The sequence below is a fragment of the Thalia democratica genome, chromosome 8, assembly GCF_965202585.1.
Source record: "Thalia democratica chromosome 8, ktThaDemo2.hap1.1, whole genome shotgun sequence".
Classification (NCBI taxonomy): Eukaryota; Metazoa; Chordata; class Thaliacea; order Salpida; family Salpidae; genus Thalia; species Thalia democratica.
In genome coordinates, this window is record NC_139172.1 from 26587257 (window position 1) to 26607880 (window position 20624).

At 26.9% G+C, this 20624-nt stretch overlaps 2 protein-coding genes across 3 annotated transcripts; one reads left to right on the forward strand and one right to left on the reverse strand.

The window, feature by feature from the left end:
• The first annotated feature begins 1136 nt into the window (after positions 1-1136).
• On the forward strand, positions 1137-6380 carry LOC145843079 (beta-1,3-galactosyltransferase 1-like). Its single transcript, XM_082950544.1, has 6 exons — positions 1137-1156; positions 2068-2199; positions 2828-2960; positions 3576-3754; positions 5038-5220; positions 6179-6380. The coding sequence occupies exons 1-6, from the start codon at positions 1137-1139 to the stop codon at positions 6378-6380; spliced, it is 849 nt and encodes a 282-aa protein (XP_082806670.1).
• A 1327-nt stretch (positions 6381-7707) lies between these two features.
• LOC145842417 (sodium-dependent proline transporter-like) lies at positions 7708-20076 on the reverse strand. Of its 2 annotated transcripts, XM_082949856.1 has the most exons (16): positions 19943-20076; positions 16431-16488; positions 15920-16048; positions 15427-15558; positions 15054-15205; positions 14467-14528; positions 13957-14095; positions 13261-13395; positions 12198-12301; positions 11764-11888; positions 11282-11394; positions 10445-10576; positions 9995-10094; positions 9387-9502; positions 8631-8807; positions 7708-8332 (listed from the first exon to the last, which is right to left on the reverse strand). In XM_082949856.1, the coding sequence occupies exons 1-16, from the start codon at positions 19964-19966 to the stop codon at positions 8126-8128; spliced, it is 1905 nt and encodes a 634-aa protein (XP_082805982.1). In that variant the 5' UTR covers positions 19967-20076; the 3' UTR covers positions 7708-8125. The 2 variants fall into 2 exon arrangements, with proteins under 2 accessions (XP_082805982.1, XP_082805981.1); XM_082949855.1 differs by lacking the exon at positions 19943-20076 and having other exon boundaries at positions 15920-16479.
• Between the last annotated feature and the right edge of the window lie 548 nt (positions 20077-20624).

Sequence of the window (20624 nt, forward strand, 5' to 3'; positions counted from 1 at the left end):
TATCTGTGCATCTGTTAAAGTTAGATATTGATATAAATGAAATTAAAAAAAGTTTAAGTAAAATATTTATGAATCTCTATAGTCTTCCATGCCAGGTAACCAACGGTAAATTTCAAATAATCAATTATTTATGCTTTTCCTCTTTTACGTGCAAAATGTACGGCAGAAAAAAAAGCAATACAAAAGTAATTGAGACAATCTTGTATTGGTTTTATAAGCTAGGTTTGACCTCATTTTAAGTTTTTTACAAAACTTGTAGTTTGAATTACTTTTGAATATGCTTGTTAATTTAAAATCAGTGTCTTGTAATAAACAAGGTATTAAAGTTTGTTATTAGTTAGTGCTTTATTTGCTGTCAAGTTTGTTGATATCTAGTGAACTTCAGCACCAGAAATTAGCACACTGTTAAAATTATATCTGAATTAGCGAAAGACTGTTAATCATTAATCAACAAGTTGTGAAACCACTGAAAACCACAAGATTTACTCAAGTTTATTGACTTTTTTTTTTGAGGAATACCTCATTTTTATCAGCTACTTGTATGTCTCACTGAACTGATAAAAGTTCTATTATTAAAGTACTCATTTAGTTAAAAAACTATTATACCCACAAGCTGTTTTGATTTTTATTTACTTGAACAGTAAAAGAGTATAATATTAGAGATTTGTTTATTCAAATTAGATTTAAATTCAAAGCTTAAAATTTTTTTAGAATTTAAAATGCTAAAAACATGGAAAAACTTAAGAAAGAAATGTCATTTAAAAGTGATAGCTTTAGTTTTTTTCGGAGTTCTATCAATTCACTATCATGATTTTATCGAGTATATAATTTTCCCTTACAAAAGGTAATTAATTAGCTAGAGTTTCAAAAATCTATCAAAAAGTTTGGTAAAATTCAAAAAAAAAAAGTTTATTATAAACGTCTAAAGCTCAAATCAAATTACATAGCTCAGTTTTGTTCTTTACATTTCATATTATTTGATTTAAACAAAATTGAAAGCTTGAAATATTTAATTAATTATCAAAATTACAAGTTGTAATATCTGTGAATAAAATTAATAAGTAGTTTAAAAATAAATTAGAAGTTTTATTTAATTTTTCATAACAGGTCTTTGTTACCAGAAAATTTTGCAAAAGATGTGTCTCAAAAAGATATTGTAACGTTTCTGCTTCGGTTTGTAGTTATATCTTATTAAAGTAATGTAAATATTTGTTTGCTGCACATTAACAATTAAGTTCAAAATTTATTGATACAAATAAACAAATTCAATTAAGTAATTTTAACTTAAACAAAAATACTTTAAAAAACTATTTTCTTGTTTTTGGTTAAATAAGATATGTTTATAAGCTTACATCATTTCGTGCGTTTGTAATTAGAACATAACTGAAAATTGTTCTGTAAAAAAATATCAACGTTCAATAAGGAAAACCAGTAAAAAGTTATTCAGCTTTTTTGAACGTTTCTCATTGTTTCATACCTATTTGATTATAAACTGGTCTTATCTAGTTGCTGAGCAGATTTCTTAAAAGCAAAAGAAAACATTTATTTTGAGGTTGAAAGTGTTATCTTTTTTACTTGAAACAGCAAGCTAAAAACCGATGTTTGATTATAAACTGGTCTTATCCGGTTGCTAAGCAGACTTCTTATAAAGTATAAAAAGTATTTATTTTGAGGTTGAAAGTTTTTATCTTTTTTACTTGAAACAGCAAACTAAAAACCGATGTTTGGTTTTAAACAAGTCTCAACTGTGGAATGCTTTGTTTAGTAATAACTTAATGAACTTGTTTTATAAAACATTAGGGATTAGCGTAGTAGTTTGTTTATCATTTGTATATAAGCCACTATTTTTTAAACTTGATATAGTTGTGTACATCTTTAAGCTCAGTTTTATAATAGTTTTATACTTTTAATCTGTGCTACTTAATTACTATCAAAAATGTTTACTGTAACAGGAAACTTTTAGCTAATTAAATTGTAACTTCCTGTAGCGAACTTTGATACTTTTAAATAAAGTTTAAATAAATGTTTGAAACTTTAAATCATTCTGATAAAATGATAGTTTAACAGGCCTTGGAAATACGAGTCAAAAGGAAAGGAATATTTCGTAACTTTTCTAATTAAAAGTTCCATACATTATGACAACAGAAGAAATTTGATTCGAGAAACATGGGGTTCTCTTAATTCTATTGTAAATCACAGGTTAGAATGACTAAAAAGTATAAATATATAAATTTTAAATTAATTTTTATTAGTTATTTAATTAAGCGTGAGTTCTAAAAGCACCCAAATTTATTTTAGCTTTAAATCTTTAAATTTTAATTGTTAATTAGAAAAAACAATTATTGATAGAACCGTTATTTTATAAAAAAAACAAGTTCCGCTTTTGACGTATTATTTACAAGCTGTTGTAAAATACGCTTCGTAAAAATTATAAAGTCAAAATCTTCTTTGTAAAAAATGTATCGATTGTCTTAAAATGACCTTCAAGTGTTATTAGTCATAACATTTTGTTGTAAAAAATATGCTTAGTACAAATTACTGTAACTTGAATAATACGTTCAAATTTAACTTAGTTATTTTTATTAGTGCTTTGAGTTTTTTATTTAACAAACAATGACTTATAGTACTTCTTAGTTTAACGAATGCAACAACTATTTTAGATGTTATATAGTCAATAATATTACAAAACTTATTTTGTTTAAAATTTTATCAAAATTTTAAAGTCATTTCAAATTTTTTACAAATCACTTCCATTTTTTTAAGATTAGAAAAGTTATAACTTTTTGACTTTAGATTACTCAAAACCAAGTTTGTTGTTTTATTTTAGAATTGGAATTGTTTTTCTAATAGGAAAATCAGAAGAAATAGAAGAACAAGAATTTATTAAAAGGGAAAACAAAGTTTTTGGAGACATTTTGCAAAGTGATGTGCCGGACTTGTATAAATATTTGCCTGAAAAAGTAATGCTTAATTAAATAGTCGTTAAAAGTTTATTTGAAAGACATTAAAAGCTTCTGTTTTGTACTAAAAACTAACAAGTTAACTTGTTGCTTTTTATTTCTGTTTTAAGATATGTTTACAAAATTAAAAAACAACTGCAACAAAATAATTTCTACTTAATTTTTACTCTCTACTTCACATATAATATATGTCATATTTTTGCTAACAAATTTTTCAAACTTTTAATAATTAAAGCTATATCTATTTTATTCTTTCATTGTTAAACTTTTAAAACAGTTTTAGTGACCGTGATTAAACAACTGTTTATAAATATTTAAATTATAACTTTTTATATAAAATTTGGTAGATATAGTTTCAATCGTCATTTCGTGCTTTCAAGCTGAGTAGTTTATTTTTGCAAAGCTACTTACTATAGTTTGAAATATCATATTACTGTCAACGTTTAAAACGCTCCAATAAAACTTTTTGAAGTTAAATAATTTACGATTAATAAATAAAAACTAGTACTTACTGTTGAGTTAAACTCTTTTAGACAAAAAAAGCGATTGTAAATTATATAGCATATGTTTTTTTACTGTATCTTCATAGTATACTTTAAACTAACAACGTTTCAGGTACTGTCAGGGTTCAAGTTTGTTTCAGAGCAAAAAGAAATAAAAACAGAGTACATTGTGACGACAGACGATGACTGTTACGTATCATTACCTCAATTTTATGAAGTTTTCAAAAACAAAACTAAAATGAACAATATTCACTGTGGATTTACCTACAGTGACACATTAGGTCCAGTAAGGTTACTTGAAATTTAGAAATTGTTTATAAGTTGTTAAATAACTATTACTCAACATTAAACTTTTACTTTTTGTCTTAAAAAATAAAAGTACTACTTAAGTAAAAAGTTAAAAAATCTAGTTTGTTAGAGGTTTGGAAATTTGCACAATATATAGTTATACTGTATAAATCTAATACTAAAAATATTTTGTCATAAGCAGCATTAAGTATATAATATCAGTGAAAATGTTGTTGAAAATCTAAGAAAAGTATGATTAGTTTATTTTTATATGTTAAATCTGTACAAAAAATTGCAAGTTAAGCGAAAGTTAAAGCAACGTTTAGAATAACGGTAAACTTTTACTTATTTGTTGTTTACTTAGTTATCTAATATATATTTACCGTAGCTTTTATCTATTGTATATAAGATAGCTTTCAGTTATCACATAAAAATTCATTCAGATTTTTTGAACGATTTTCAAAAAAAAACTGTTTAAAGAGTCAAAGTCCTTTGAAAAAACTTAACAACTTTAAAAAAATGTTTTACTAGTGCTAGACAAAAAAGTTAAAAACGTTTAAAGTTAACTAGTAAATAACAACTGATTAGTTTCGTATACAAAATGTATATCTACTTAAAGAAAAGTTTTAAGAGAGTATATTTATGGTATGTAAATATTCAAACTCAGATTTATTTTTTTGTTTGATTGTTTACTGTCTTAAAAATTTTGTTTGACTTTTTAACAGCTATAAGTAGTTTACAACTTAATTGTATGAGCTTTTGAAGACAACGTGTGTTTTAAAAAGTTTTTTTTTTAATACGCTTTGCAAAACATTCTTAAAAATTTAAAATATGAGGTTAGACTATAATTAGTATAACCTTAATTAGTATTTAAGAAGTAAGCTGTTAATAAAAGCTTTTATAGCTAGAATAAATAAATCATACAAAAAAATATCCAAAATCTGAGAAAAAAAAAACAAAAAAAACTTATATTTTAATTATTATAAAGTTTTTAAGATACTAAACTTTGCATTTAAAATTTTCTCGTTTACTATCTTAGTGATTGATATTTTAAAAGGTAGAATAATTGTTCGTTTAGAACAACTTTCAAAAGTAGATGGTAATAGTGTATTTAAGTTAAACCAAAAGCTAAAACCCATATGTAAATTTTACTAAAAAAACTGAAAAATGTTTACTATACAATATATTACTCATATACGCAATAATGTGTAAATTGATGTTTATTAATAAATCTGGTAACAATTAAAAACAATTAGTCTGTTTACTGAATCAATGTACTTATCTAGAGACATAAATTCAAAGTATTATATCTCGGAGCACACATACTCAGCTAGTTATTACCCCCCATTTTGCCACGGAGGTATGGTTATTATTTCCAAAAACCACCTGACAAAACTCTATGAAACATCACTTGTTACTGAAAAAGGAGATTTTTGTCTGGAAGATGTGTACATTTACGGTATATTGAGGTAGTTTTACTTTTAAAAAGTTTTTTTCGGTTTTTAGCTACAATTGTTCTACAAATAAAGTCGTTACACAGTTTAATATGATACTTATAGTTCAATAAAAAAGCTGCATGCTTAAATTTAGTAATTAATATAAATACTTGTACTATTATTTTTGATCGTTTTATAAAAGTATGCACATACGTATAAAGCAGATACATTTACGTTGTACTTTTCGAAGTACTTTTTGAATTTACATAGCTAATTTAAAACTAAGCTTTTTTGTTAATTACATTACTGATGTATGTTTTAAAAAATTATAAATGTTTTCAACAAGAATTGACAACTATTAGTTGCTGTTGTTGTTTGAATACTGTATAAAAAACGACTTCTAGCTTTTAATAGCACATTTTATAGACTTAAATTACTCAAACGCAGTTAAAAAAATGTTTGTCTTAAAAACAATATTAAGTTGAAAATCATTCTTTTGATGTCTTTTTTTTTTTTGAAAGTTTTCAAAAGGCTACAGTATAAACTTTTATTGGTTTTATAATATTCAAAGACAACAAAAATCAATGTGAACTTTAAATGCTTTTATGATCTTTGAAAGTTTTTTATTAAAAGTTCTTTAACTTTAAAGCATGTGCAGTGCACGCTAAGATTGTATGCGCGTACGTGACATGGCTAAAGTAAAACAATTTTTTTGCGCTTTCACTTTTATTTAATCTACCGTGCATGTTTAATGTAAAAATGTCATCCTTTTTTGCACATCACATACAACTATATGCATATACTTTTATGAACAGGTTCGTAGAGTGTATTATTTAAGATTTGTGTTATAAAACAATACTTTATGATAAAGAGGTAGCTGATTTTAAATGTTGAATCAGTCCTTTTATTTTTTTTTCTCGTTAAAACTAAAGGCACGTGCTGCTTTTAGACATTTTTTTCAAACTAAACTTAAGAGGTGAATGTATTTCAGAACAAAGTACATGAGAAAAACAAAAGATGAACGGTTTGGTATTGTGGAAACCACAAAAGAAGTTGGTGGCGATACTTTTTCAAAAGAAAAGCTAGTATACCATCTGGCGGATAGAGACTCTTTGAACAAAATCATGAGAAAAAAATGGTTAAACTCCACTATAGAGCTTTCAAAACTCTCTAAAGAAGTGATAAATAATTAATTTCAAAATTTAAACTCAACAAAGATCAATAGGAATTTTGCCTTTTTTAAATTATTTTTGTAAAAGACGCATTTTGTTCAGTTGCCACTAAATAAATAAAAAAATAACTGTGTTATTCTTTAAAAAAAAACTAATCACCAGGATTATAGTAATTTGTAGATAATCTACATTGAACAAGTTTTGACTATTTTAGAACAAACTTTTTACAAAATTTTAGAAAATTCTTATTTGCCGAATTTTTCTGATTATTTTCGTCTTTCAAGTGAATTAATATAACAGTTAAAAAGACAAAACACAATGTTTATTATTTGCGATTTGAGTGTTTTTTGCATATAAAATTTTATTTTTTGAACTAAAGTAAATTGAACTAAACTATTTTTGCTGCAAAATATTTACCTATGCTATTTGTAAACGATTTTAATACTAGTGAATTGAATTTTAATATATTATTATACAGAATTAAACAAAAGTAGGCAGAATAATTATCACATAAACTTTTACAATTATACATAATTTTTTTGTGTAGATAGTTTGTTAAAAGATCTGTAAAAGCTGCAACCTTAATTTTTTTTATCAGATAAAAATTACCTGTTGTATCTAATTTATTTTTGAAATGTTTTAAGTTTTATAAATAGCTTATAATTTTTATTTCACGTAAAATTTCATGTGTAATTTTGAGTTTATAACTATCGAACCTAATTTATCAATTAAACACTAAAACATGCTTTTTATTTTTTTGAAAGTTCTATAATAAGTAGGTACATTTTGTTTTTGTTATCACGTATGATTAGAATAACATAAAATTGACTTAAATTTTTTATATGATTTAATTAAGTTAGAGCGTAAACTTAAAAGGTAAACTTCTTTTGAAATTTAATATGCTGCTTATTTTTATTAAACTTGTTAACTACTCTGCGTTTTTTTTTTTTAAGTTTAAGTTAAAATTATAAAGTAGATAAACACAAAGATAAATTTTATTAAAATATTAAGGGTAGTCGCCACTTATAATGTAAGCTATATTGGATTATGTTGCATAGGAAATTCACTAACAGCAAAGCTTATTGGGTGGATTTTTGTTTTTTACTACCAGACTTAGTAAATAATTAAAAAAAAAATATCTGTGTAAAAAATTAGTTACTTTATAACTAAAATTTTAACTTACTTATTACATGGACGTGGAGAAAATGTTCATTATATTTACAGAAAATACTTTGTATATTATAAACTTTTGGACAAGCTCTATACTTTTATTTTATTAAGTTATAATATAACTTAGTTTGGTTTAAGAAATGATACTATTTTTCACTTACTTTAGTATAAAAGGCTTAAAGAAAATTTTTTTTAACACAATTTTTTGACTCAAAAGTGCGTACTAAGTTAACAGGTGACTGTACTTAAAATGTATGGTTTTGGTTAAAATTATTAATTAACTTAGAAATGCTCAATAGATTGGAGTTGAGAGTAGAAATAACTTGCTTAGTAAAACACTTTAAGAAATATAAGATAATTGGCTAAATTAAACATAACTAATATACTTTATTTATATATGTAATTTTTGAAATCGAAAACCTCTAGTGATATATATTTAATTTTTTTAAGAACGTGTCAGGATAAACCTTGGTAAAAACTAGTTATTATAAATAGATTATTCTATAAACAATAATATAAAAGAAATAAAATATTATTTAAAAGCTGATGCAAAAGTTACAACTTAAATTAATTTCGTTTTCATTTAATAACATTTTTTACACAAAATTCGTTACTTTGACGCCACTCTGCTTTTCATCGCTTTCGTATGCCGCGTTACTGATTCCGTCTGCCGCGTTACTGTTTTCGTATGCTGCGTTACTGTGATGCTCAGAAAACTGGTTCTTCTCTACGAACGCTCCCAGCTGCGAGTCGTACGCCACTTTTTTGTCCGATGGCCCCCACTTTGGGGTCGGTTTGAAAAGCTGTTGAAATTAAAAGTTTTAAACTTAAACTATCAGCGAGTTGCAAGCAGGAAGTTTAACTGATTTTAATTAATTAGAAACGATTTAACTAGTTATTGAAATTTGTAAGAAAAATGTCAACCACCTTATTTGAAAACAGGTTGTTCCTTCATTTCACCTTTAAAAATTGACTAACGGTAGTTTACGTGTTAAAACTTAAACCATTTAAAAACAAGTTGTAAAACGGGTCAAGCCTCTCTTTATACACAAAGCAGATTACCAAGATAAAAACCCTGTGAACTCCCAAAACTCAACTCACCGCGCCCAAAGGTTCCTTCTTGTAAAACTTTGTGTAAACAGCGATTGCGAAGGCGTACAGCGGCACAGCGACACCCGGTGACGCGCTCATCACGATCGCCAAGGTGCTTCCCCACTTCTGATACTTCTCACCAAAATCGGTGGCCGTATAACCGATCCCCCCAGCCACCACGAGAAGCTGGTGAAAAAAAAATTAATGAAAGTATTAAGTTCCTGATTGGTGAAAGAGTTTATGAATTTTGTACTCACTTAAAACACATGAGCTTATTTAACTAACATAAACTCGAAAAGTTGTTGAGTATTTTTTTAAATACACAAAACGTTAATAGAATTAACTTACTGTAAAAAAAAACGATGCTTACTAAAAAGTTTTTTTTGAAAGCTTAACTAGAATAAATTGGTTCAACAAATTTTTTTATCGTTAGTTATGAAATCAGTTTTATTCTATATATGTTTTTAAATTTTTTATTACATAAGCTATAACAATAATACTTGATTATTTTGTCTTAATAATTTTAGATTTTAAAATCTAAATTTCATCAAAAGTTTTTGAAGTTCTTAAATGGTTAAGTTTTACTTTCTAGCTTTATTAGAAAAAATTAATTTAGTTTTTATCAAGTAAATGAAAAGAAAAAGAAACTTGCATAGTATGTCTCATAAATTTGTGAGATTGATGAATTTTATTATATGAAATATAATTAAAGTACCCTACTTTTTTAAAATTAATATTTAAGCACAGTGACATTACTTTACTAACTAGTAGAGTTATTGGAGTCAAAACCATCCACGTCGCTTTGAAATAAATGTTCGGTTCAAAACCAAGCATCAGTTTTATGTCTTTGCTAAATCTCCATCTTTTTGTGAAGAGAAAACCTTTAAAACAAATGAAACAATTTAGTAACATACGATAGAAAATTCAGGAAAAAATTTGTTAAAGTTAAAAAAATAAACTGGTGACAATTTATTCTTGTTATATTTTAAAATAACTAACGTCATAGCTTTACTTCTGTTTAAAAACAGCAGACTTAAACACATACAAATCTAGCAAGGCTATACCACTAAAAAAACTTAGTTTACAGTTTAATTAAGTCAATCGAGTTGAAATATGTCTAAAGTTCTACTAACGCTTTATGTTCAAAAAACGACAAAAAGACAAAGGTTTAGCTTAACCAAGTAAACTTAATCGTATTAATAATAAAATATTTTTTTTGAAAGATATCAAAATATTTAATACTTTATGCTGGTTTTGTTTTAACCTAAACTAAAATAATCCTTAAGAAAACTATTTTGAAACTAAACTTGAGATACACAAGATTAAAAAACTTTTTATTTTTTGAAAATAAAGTCAATAAAAGCAACTAATACCGTAACCCCAGTTGATTGCTACGACCATGAAGAATGCCAGCATGAGCAGACCGAACCATGCAGAGTAGTCGTTGTAAAAATTAAACCAGTAAATCCCACCCTATACGTGTTTTTTGTTAAATTATTAAATATTTAAATAACGAAAAATCCAAGTGATACGATAGAGTTTAGTTACATTAATTTTCTTAAGCTTAGTTGTCTTAATGCTTTTTATTATGGAGTTAAAAATAAAAGGCAAAGAAAGAAACTGATTACATCAAAATAATATTTGCATCAGGTTAAAAATAAAGAGTAATTCTTTTATTTAAAACTTCATGTTTGAGTGACTGTGTGGCGATTTGCTTATAGAAATTAGGAAACTTCGCTTCACAGCTATTGGTTCGTGGTTATTGAAAAAATGGAACAACTTCAAAAATTTATAAAACTTAAATATTGAAGTAATAAGCTAACTTGCGTGACCAGAAACAGGCCGAGCAGGAACGAGGCGACAGAAATGGTCAGGACCAGCCACACCTTCTTGCCCCTGAGCTTGACCGGAAACTCGTCCATGAACCCGGTTGCGATCACTTCGACCATGGCGAACTGTGTAAAATTAAATTGTGTTTTGTTAATTTCAAAGTTGAGATCATTAGTAAAATATTCATGGTGTTCAGTTTTTTTTTGTTTCAAATTCCAGTTACTTTAATGTTTTTTGCTTAAAAACTAGTTTTTATGTTTTCTCACAGCAAACTAAAAGTTCTTTCGGCCATCTTCAGAAAAGCTGAGGTGTTTTTTCTACGCATTCGTTTAATAAGTACTAGACTGCTGGGCTACATGACAATTCAAATTTCCGACAATTTTATTTTCTTAAAGAAATATTTAAAGGGCCACTAAAAAAGTAATACGTTAAAAAATTAAAGTAAAAAATGCCAATGTGAAAAATATGTTTTTAGAATACTGTTTACTTTTATTAATATGCTTTAAAAATTTTGAATTTTTGGAGTTTGAATTGTTTGAACTTGAACACTCGTGTACCAAGATTGCACCGCTCTAGTGCAAAAACTAAACTGCTGCAGAACTACGTTGCATTGGTAAGTTATGTTCGCGAAAACTAGGTGCAGTCTTGTGCCTTTTATTGTAGCCGGAATTAACGATTTGTCTTTGTAATTTTACATATACCTTTTACCATCAGCAAAAGTTTATCTACTTTTAACTATTTGTTACTAAGCGGTTTTGTCATTTTTTATAAAGAGTTATATTTGTTCTTTAATTTTTAGATTTTATTTTCTAAAACGTATAAAAACAAACCTGGCAGTCAAGCCCCAGTAAGACCAACATGAAAAAGAAGATAACGGACCACAGTTGCGGAAGTGGCAGCAAAGAGACCGCCTCAGGATAAGCAACAAAAGCCAAACCGGGACCTATGCAGTATACTATAGTATTAAATTTAGTACTTTAGAAACTTTAAGTGTGCTGATTGTTTAACAATTTTTTCTTTAAGCTTTTATTTGAAAAGTACTGCCAACAACAAGTTAAAATGAGTAATAGTTTTTTAATAGTTTTTTCATTTGATTTAGTTTAAACTTTAATTAAAAATATTTTTGTGTTCACATACTAGTTTTATTCACATTTTATACACACTTCAGTCATATTGCACCAGTTTTAATTAGAAAAAGAAAAATTAAATGCTCTTTATCAATACTCTATAATCAATCATGAATATTGTTTATCATATTTATTTTACAATCAAAGGGGTTTTAGTTGTGTTTACTACATCAAAACAAACTTACCAGACGCAATAACTTCTTCAACTCTGACATCGAGTCTTTTCGCCATGTGACCGACTATCGAAAATATGACGAAGCCGGCAAATACGCTCGTCAACAAATTCCCCACCGACACAATCATCGTGTCTCTGTGGTGCGTTTGTGAAAATAGTTTACTCTGTTACAGGTGCAACAACTGTTAGGTATGTTACAAAAATAAAGTCAGTTTTGTTCGGTTAAACTGCTTTTAAATACTAAAACTAGATTTTGTGAAAAAAACTGTGCCACTTATTCATATTCTAGAATAGTGTAACAAGTTGTGTTTTTTCTGTTGCATGATATTTTTAAACAATTATTTTTCCTTGAATATAACGTTTGAGCACAATTTATAAGCTTCATAAATCAACACAAAGTACGTTTCTTTGCATGCAACGCTTGTAAACGTGACTGTTTCTCACTTTAAAACGTTGTTGTTGAACTTGTTGTAGGAAGCGAAGGTGAGAAGGCCGCCGAACGAGACGCCCATGGAAAAAAATGTTTGCGTCGCTGCAGCTATCCATATCTGACAACAAAAGCTTGAGAGTTTTAATTGAACTAGTTTTACTTTACTTTAATTATACAAAAAAATGCTACAGTATACTACAGAAAATGCTTCTGCATGCGGATAAAAGTAACTAAATTAAATTGATTGCTTTACATATTTCATTATAATAAAAAAATTGAGCTACACGTTCATAAAGGAACAAAAACATTATCGATTAAAAAAACTCCTGAATATCTACGTTTTACATAGGAGAGACATTGAGATGAGCTTTTCGAAGGAGTGCTAACAACTGTGGACCAGACAAAAACCAGATTTGAGCACCAGTTTAATTGAACTGCCAAGTATTGGACGTTATCCTAAATCGATGCAAGAACAGTGAAGTAGGCAAATTAATCAAATCATTTTTATATGAAATTTACTACTATTAAGTTCTATGTATCACTTACTGCAAAATGCATAATCAGTACTCTTGAATCCAAACAAAAAAAAAACTACCTATTTAGTAAATGTTTTACTAGTCATCAAATCACTACAAGTTTCTGTTTGCAGACTCTGCAAAAACTCTTACACTGTAAAAAACTTTAAAGTTTTAAAACAATGCAAGAAGAGTTAACTTTTCAGCCTGGAACCGATATTAACCGAAGAAAAAAACCTGAGTTAAATACTCAAATTACATCAAACGGTACAGCAACGCTACTAACTAGAAATAAATTAGCATGTTTTTACTTAAGTTTTATTTACTATAACCAAAATACTTTTTTAATCTGAAAATTAGTTTTTTTCTATGCGTAATAATATCTTAAAATTGTTTTATAAGTTCTTAATTCATTAAGTAAGTAGTTTAGTAGTTAATTTTAAGTTAAATATATTAATTTCTAAAGTTCATACATAAAAAAAAGAGCAAATCTAAAAACTAATAAAAACCATTCTATAACAATGTATTAGTTTTAATTTTTAACACAAAAAATAATTTAAACTTCAGCATTTTTCAATTTCTGCCAATCGGGTCTGATGAAGTACAGTATTCCGTCAACTGCGCCCTCCAGCGTGCAACCCCTGATCAAAAGGACGATGAGCACCACGTAGGGGAACGTCGCTGTGAAGTAGACCACCTGTGAGTGTTTAGTGCAAAAAATTGTTTGTGGGATCACACTGTTAGCATAGTGGTTGCCACATTTCTATGAGCAAGTCGCCACATAAATACTCGAGCATAAATCTTAAAGTTAAAACAAGCGACCAAATACTTATTCGGAATTTATTAATGTTTGTTTCTGGAGTTTTCGCAAATATACTAAGTAACTTATCACAAAAGTTAGCGACACGTCTTACGTTACATACGAACTTCGGTAGTAACTTAAAACAGCTTAAACATTCTCTTTGATAGTTAAAGAAAGTTTTTGAATAAACATTTAATCACAAGTTATCTTTTTACTTGTTTTTGTCTGCAGCAAAAAGTAAAACTCCAAATCTGTCTTCATAACGCGTGCTCGAGCAAACGTTTGTTATAATAAGAAATAAATTTGTTATCCTACATAAACAAAAAACCTCTATAGTAAGCAACACACATAAAACAGGTCTTAGAAAAAATTAAGCAAATATCAATATGATATATGTTAAAAGTTATTTTTTTTAAAGCAAAAAAATTGTTTGAGATTTTTTTTTTAATTTAAAACCTTTCCTGTTCCTTTCACGCCTTTGTAAACGCACAGGAAGACGATTATCCAAGCGAGAAGAAGACACAAGCTCATGTCCCACAAAACTTCACCCGGATCCCCAAGACCCTCACTCTTATCCATCCTCAATACTCGGTAGCTGGTAAGTTTTTTATAAGAATAATTATTACTGTTTTATTTTCATTGATACCTTTCTTTTACATATGTTTGTAAACAATTAAGGTGGATCAAAGTTTACGTATACTTTTCTAGTTTTTATAGAAATTATTGCCTTGAGTATTTTTAAGAGTGCCTCAAGAGCTTACGTTTACAAAGGTATAATTTATTAGCAAAATATGTGCTTATTTTTTTTTAATATATTTTAGCTATAAAAAAACATTTAAAACTATTAAATTATTACGGTTTTGTTACAACTAAATTTAAGGCTTTTTAAAAGTCAAAAAAATAGAAACCATGTAAACAGTTTTACTGTAGTTATTATAATACCATAACAAATATTTTAAAGCTAACTTCCAGTATTCTTCTGAAGTGCTTATCTTCGTATCGTTGTACAGAGCTGTGCCGTTTGCATCCTTTGTTAATTATAATTTTAAAACTTCTACTTTAAAACAATAAACAGTTCAGCAAATCTCATTTAATTATGAAAAAGGGGTGCACTACTATTCGAATTCGGACAATTCAAGTTCCAACAATTCAAATTCTTAAAAAAAATTGAAAGGGTCACAACTAAAAAAGTAATGTCTATTTGTCGAATAAAAAAAAATACATATGTAGGTCCTTTTAATATCTAAAAGCTGTTTTTTATTTTTGCATAACATTAAAGATTTTTTGATATATAGCTTAAATAAAGTAAAAAAATATAGTTGTTTTTAGTAATTTTAAAGTATCTTTAAAATTGTGTAAGATTTTGCAAAAAAAAAAAGAGGCTTGTAGATTTTGATAAAATCTACACATATATATTTTTTTTCAAATTAATATCACTTTTTAAGATAAAGTCTTGTAAATTGTTTTTTTAAGAATTTGCATTGTCATGTAACCGAAAATAGTTAAAAAAACGCTCGCATGTATCTTGACACTTCTTTTCAAACGAAACGAACGCATTTGGTGAGCTTGTTCCACCACTGGTCGCACCTGGTCCAAGGCAGCACGGACTGGAACGAAGCGAACAGGTAGTAGAACGACCACCCGATTATCACGTTGAAGTAGACGCAAACCAAAAACGAAACGGTCACCATTCCGAAGCCGATTCCTTTCGATGCAATACAATGTTTGTGGGTTTAACTTAAAGCTTTACAAAATATTTGCCAAACTATAAGATTTCAAAAAGCGGCTGTTGAATAGTTATTCAACTTGTTTCAAAAAAATAATATAACTTAAAAGGTTTTTATATGTCCACAACTGGTATAGATTTCAGGTATAGACAAAAAAATAATTTTCAGCGTGCTCATTGTTTTTTTTAATTCGCGAAACCTTTCATGATGGGAACGGCGCTCCAAGCCGTGATGGGTCCGCTGCCGCAAAACTGGCCGAAGGAAAGCTCCATGAAGAAGAGGGGGGTGCCGCACACCAGCATCATGATCGTGTACGGAATTAAAAAAGCCCCTGAACAGTTACCAAAATTATGTTTGTGATGAATGTGCAAAATATTTTTTAATGTTTTTATAATAAGCTTGTTAAAACACAAGCTGATTAATAAAGTTTGAACTCAGAACAAAACTCATTGTAAGTAAAGTAAAACTTTTGTTTCAACTTTATACAAAATGATTTGAATTTTATTTAGGTTATTGTAAAAAAAATTCAGAATAAAATTTGATAAAAGACTATTAATATGAAAAAGTTAAATTTTTAGTTTACCATATAGAAAAAGCACAGTGCATCTACTGCTAAATGTTTGCAAAAAAAGAAGCTTTTGATACGATTAAAAGTTAAAACACTACTTTTATAATAAAAAAAACCATCCAACCTCCTCCGTTATCGTAGGCGAGATAGGGGAACCTCCACACGTTTCCGAGGCCGACGCTGCACGGGCCGATGCACGAGAGGAGAAACTCCATCGGGGAATCCCACGTGTCCCTGACGTCACGTTTCGTTTCTGTGACGTAACAAGAAAAACTTTTGGTGAGATTAACTTGTTGCGTAACTTTAACTCGTTTTATTAAAAGTTGTGTTTGTTTAAAAAAATGTTTTAAAAAGATCGATTTGGTTTTTATGCTTGTGTACATACTTTTGTCTTTGGACGTAATAAAAAAGTATAGTTTTAATTTTTTTTGTTTAAAATATAAATAAGTTTCATTATAGAAGCGATACTTTGTAAGTAGTCAAGTTTAATTTTACTTTTTCGAGGCTTATATTTAGTTGGTTTTGTCTATCCAATTTAAATTTATTTTGGTAGATTAACAAAAGTTTAAAGTTAAATATAAAATTTAATTTTATTGAAAAGTATTGAATTAGTTCTACGAGCATATAATAAAAACTTGAGTCATCCAAATTGTTTTTTCTAATTTCTTTTGTTGCATCTACTTCAGCAATAACCTAAGTCGTATAAAATGTTAAGTTTTGAGTTTAAAAATTGTTTGATACTTCTTATACAATATTAAAGAAAGAAAGCATTAAGTTAAATTAAGTTAATTTACGAGTATATAAGTAAAGCCTGTGCTATTTTGTTCAAAACGATTTTGTTCTTAAACTTTAGTTCTAAATTGAAAATAGTAATTTAAAAGAAAATGAATACATTGCTGAATATAAAAAGAGATTATCAAAAGTTATAAAAGTTTTACAATTTTGTCTACAAACTAACGTCTTCATTTTGTAAAAAAAGTTTTGTATTAATTATCTTATAATACAGACACAGTGGTAATTTTATAGCAGCGTACGTTTTTAATATAAGTATCAAAACATTTAAATGAAAATATTTACCAAAAAAAACAAAAACACTAAAGATATTAAATATAAAGCACTCTTAAAGCTTTTGAAATTAAATTAATTAAATTAATTAAAGCTTTAAGTTTTAGGATACTATACTAAATTCCGTACGTTTTTTGTTTTTTAATTTGCAACATTTAATAGAAAGTTTTTGCTAAAAAATACAAAGCAATAATATAAAACACGCTAAAAGCTGTTGAAAATTACTTAAAAGTTATTTTACTTTAAGTATACTTATGTTTATATAAATCAACACAAATTTCGTACATTTTTAAATTTTTATATTGCAATATTTAAAAAAAAAGTTTGGTTTTAAAAATTTCAAAAACTATCCTAATTTATAATATACTCCTTTTTATGTTGCATAAAGATTTCATCATCAGATCACAAGCTTTCGGTAGCGGTAGTGCAACCGAAAGCTTGTGGTCTGATGATTGAAATATTTGTAGCATAAAAAGATGTGTATTGTTATGATCAAACCTTTATGTGGCTTTGAGGTTGTCTCACGGCATACGAAAATCAAAGTTTAGGCTCTGTAGACTTTCGCGTATTTTCTTTGATATTTTTTTAAAGAAAATTTAAAAAAACTTTTTACAGCACGAAGTTTCACAGAAAAAGAAATATATTGTTTTTATAAAAAAAAAAAACTGGTGGTCGCCACATACACAATTAAATATATTAAAGTTCACAATATTTTAATTTGAGTTGTATAAAATTTCATAAGCCTTATGTGTAATGTTATATAAACAGTAAAATCTAATAACTAGAAGTGAACAACTTTCCTCAAAATCTTCTTTTTAAAATTTTCAAAGTTATAAAACATTACTACGAAGTTTTACTTATTTTAGAACTACTTAGATAAATAAAACTTTATATATACAACTTACAGTTATACGCATACTTATTCTAGTATTTAAAGTTACGACAATGATACTTTTCAGCATAACTTAGTAAAGTGTTGTAAAAAGTAAACTGAGAAATCCTACAAATACTTACTAGTTTAGCGTTTCTTAACCTTTTTTGATGTTTTACCCCTTATTAAAAGGTTATTACTAAACTTACCCCTTTTTAGAATATATTTACCAATTTTATCCCCAATTTACAAAATAGTGTTTGATTTTGATGAAAAAAATTTTTTTTTGGATTTTAAGCATATTAAATATAAAAATCGTAAAACTAAAGAATTTATTTAAATTTCAAAAAATTACAGTTAAAAACTAATTTAAAAAGTAATAAAAATTAATTTACATTACTTGTTGTAAACAATAATAATAGCAGACATGAAAATACTTGAAGCATAGGTTACAACTTTACTAAAGAAAGTAAAATTTGAAAAAACGAAACACATCTATGTTGAATTTTATAAGTATTTTTTGCTACAAGTCTAATTTTTTTTCATAATTGATTAAAATACTTAAAGAAGTTTATAATTGAATGAAAAAAAATACATATCATTTTTATTATTTTATAAAGAAGAGAATTTAACCACATACTCAATTTAACTTTAATAAATAATAATATAAAAATAAGGGGTAGATGTCTAATATGCACGAAGGGACACTTTTGCACGAACACACTTTTGCACATCTTTTTTTTATTTACTTTTTTTTTTTGTTATCACTATTACCCCTTATCCTTACCCTCAGTCGGTATTTTTTTTGAATTTTGTGTTTTTTATAATTATTGGATTTTATTAGGTGTATATGCTTTTTTATTTACTGTTACCTATAACCAGGCACGTGGCTTGGTGCGTTTCTGCAAATCTACAGAAACGTATACTTATATGCGAAAAAACATGATTTCATTTCAGCTTAAAAAGACTCTGCTTTTTAATTAATTAACTATTTTAGGTTTAAGTATTTAAACTTAGTTATGCCATCCTGAGAGATAATTTTGAAATGTATTTACTTTCTAGCATTTTTAGTGTCGTAAACATTAAACGAATTAAATACAACCAAATTGTAACATTTAGCGCGTTAAAGCTTGAATTTGACAAAAATCTTCATTGCAAAATTGATTCTAATGGAAGCTGTAGCTTCAAAAATCAAAATCATACAATTTTATGTTATAAAATTTGCATAACTTGTTGTTACTATTGACGACGTTAAATGTTTGATTTTGAATACAATATAAATGTTTTTGAGTTAAATTGTGATTTTTTATACTTATTTTTAATAAATGTTATCTTGGTTTTCACAAGTGGCATGACATTAAGAGTCATAAGGGGTGTGGAGAAAAATAAATTGCCTTTTATACAGTTATCACTCGTACTTCAACATTCCATTTTTGATGTATTAACATAGCTGCATAGTTTCAGATTAAATTCAATAATATTAGAGATAATTTAAATTGCTGTGTTCCCGCTAGGACAATATCACGCGTTATTTCAGATGTTTTATTTTTTGTTTATTCGTAACTTTTTTGAGCTAGCTACGTCCCTGCCTATAACCCTTACCCTCGGTCGATAGCCTTTTTTATTTCTTGCTTTATTTGTTAGTTTATTCTATATCTTTGTTTTTTCTTGTTTTTTTTTAATAACTTTTTTTGTTATTTTATATTTCTACTATCTCTGTAACCCCTAACTCTTACCTTTGGTCGATAACTTTTTTTTTCTTTTATTTATTAATCTTTTTTTTTTGTTTTATTTTTACAATTTCTTTTTAAGTTTTTCATTTCATTTGTTATTTTTACTCTCGTGAAAATGACCCTTCGTGCAAAAGTGACCCCTCGTGCAAAAGTGGCCCTTCGTGAAAAATTTTTTTCATGCAAAAATGTCTTCATGCAAAAGTGTCTCTTCGTGCATATTTGACACGTTCCCAAAAATAAGTACTTTAACATTTATAAACTATGAACTTAACGGTAAAAAAAAAACAAAAAATAAATAAATAATAATAACAACACAAAAAAAATTCTGTCAATTTTTTTTGAATACTTTTTGAATAAAAAGATTAGTATGTATTGTTTAATGAATTCATACTGTCATTCAAAGTAACTAGTTTAAAATATGAGTTCATTTCAAATGTTTCAGAGTGTCATTAAAACTTTAAACAAATAAGAATCTTACTTCAGTTTCGAATTCATCGTTCATACTTTTAGTCAATTTTCGCTAAAATAACTTTTTATAAACTGCTGAAAGTTTTTAGATAACAATGTTTTTGTTTTGATCGTTCATGACATAGATGTCTACTGTAAGTGAAGTTTAATATCTTTTTAATACAAAAACTTTTTACGGTCTGTAGTAAACAAATACTAGATGAATTTTATTAAACTTAATTTATTTGTTAACTTAAAACTACTTCTAGCTTTTTTTAGCCATTGAATAACTTATATAAAATCTTTAAAAAAAACATAAAACACAAGATATCTATTAAAGTAATAAAAAAAAACATTTTATTAGGTCAATCTACTGCAGAAAACATCTATTACGCAGAAGAGATTAAGATTATACAATAACATAATTACGTTTGACCTTAAATCAACATTGATTGTGCAAAACAAATTAGACTCACAAGTTTAAATTAAGTTTTTAGGTAGTACTTTAATTGTTTTTATTGTTCATAAAATACATTTCTTCTGTAAATTAAGCTTGATATCTTTAAAAAAAAGTTTTTAACGGTTCTACAGTAAACAAATACTAGCAGAGTTTTAATAAAAATTCCATAATTTTCTAGCTTTAATTACTTTTAGCTTTGTTTAGTCATTGCAGAGTAAAGAACTGAAAAAAAATATCTGCAGAAATAATAGCA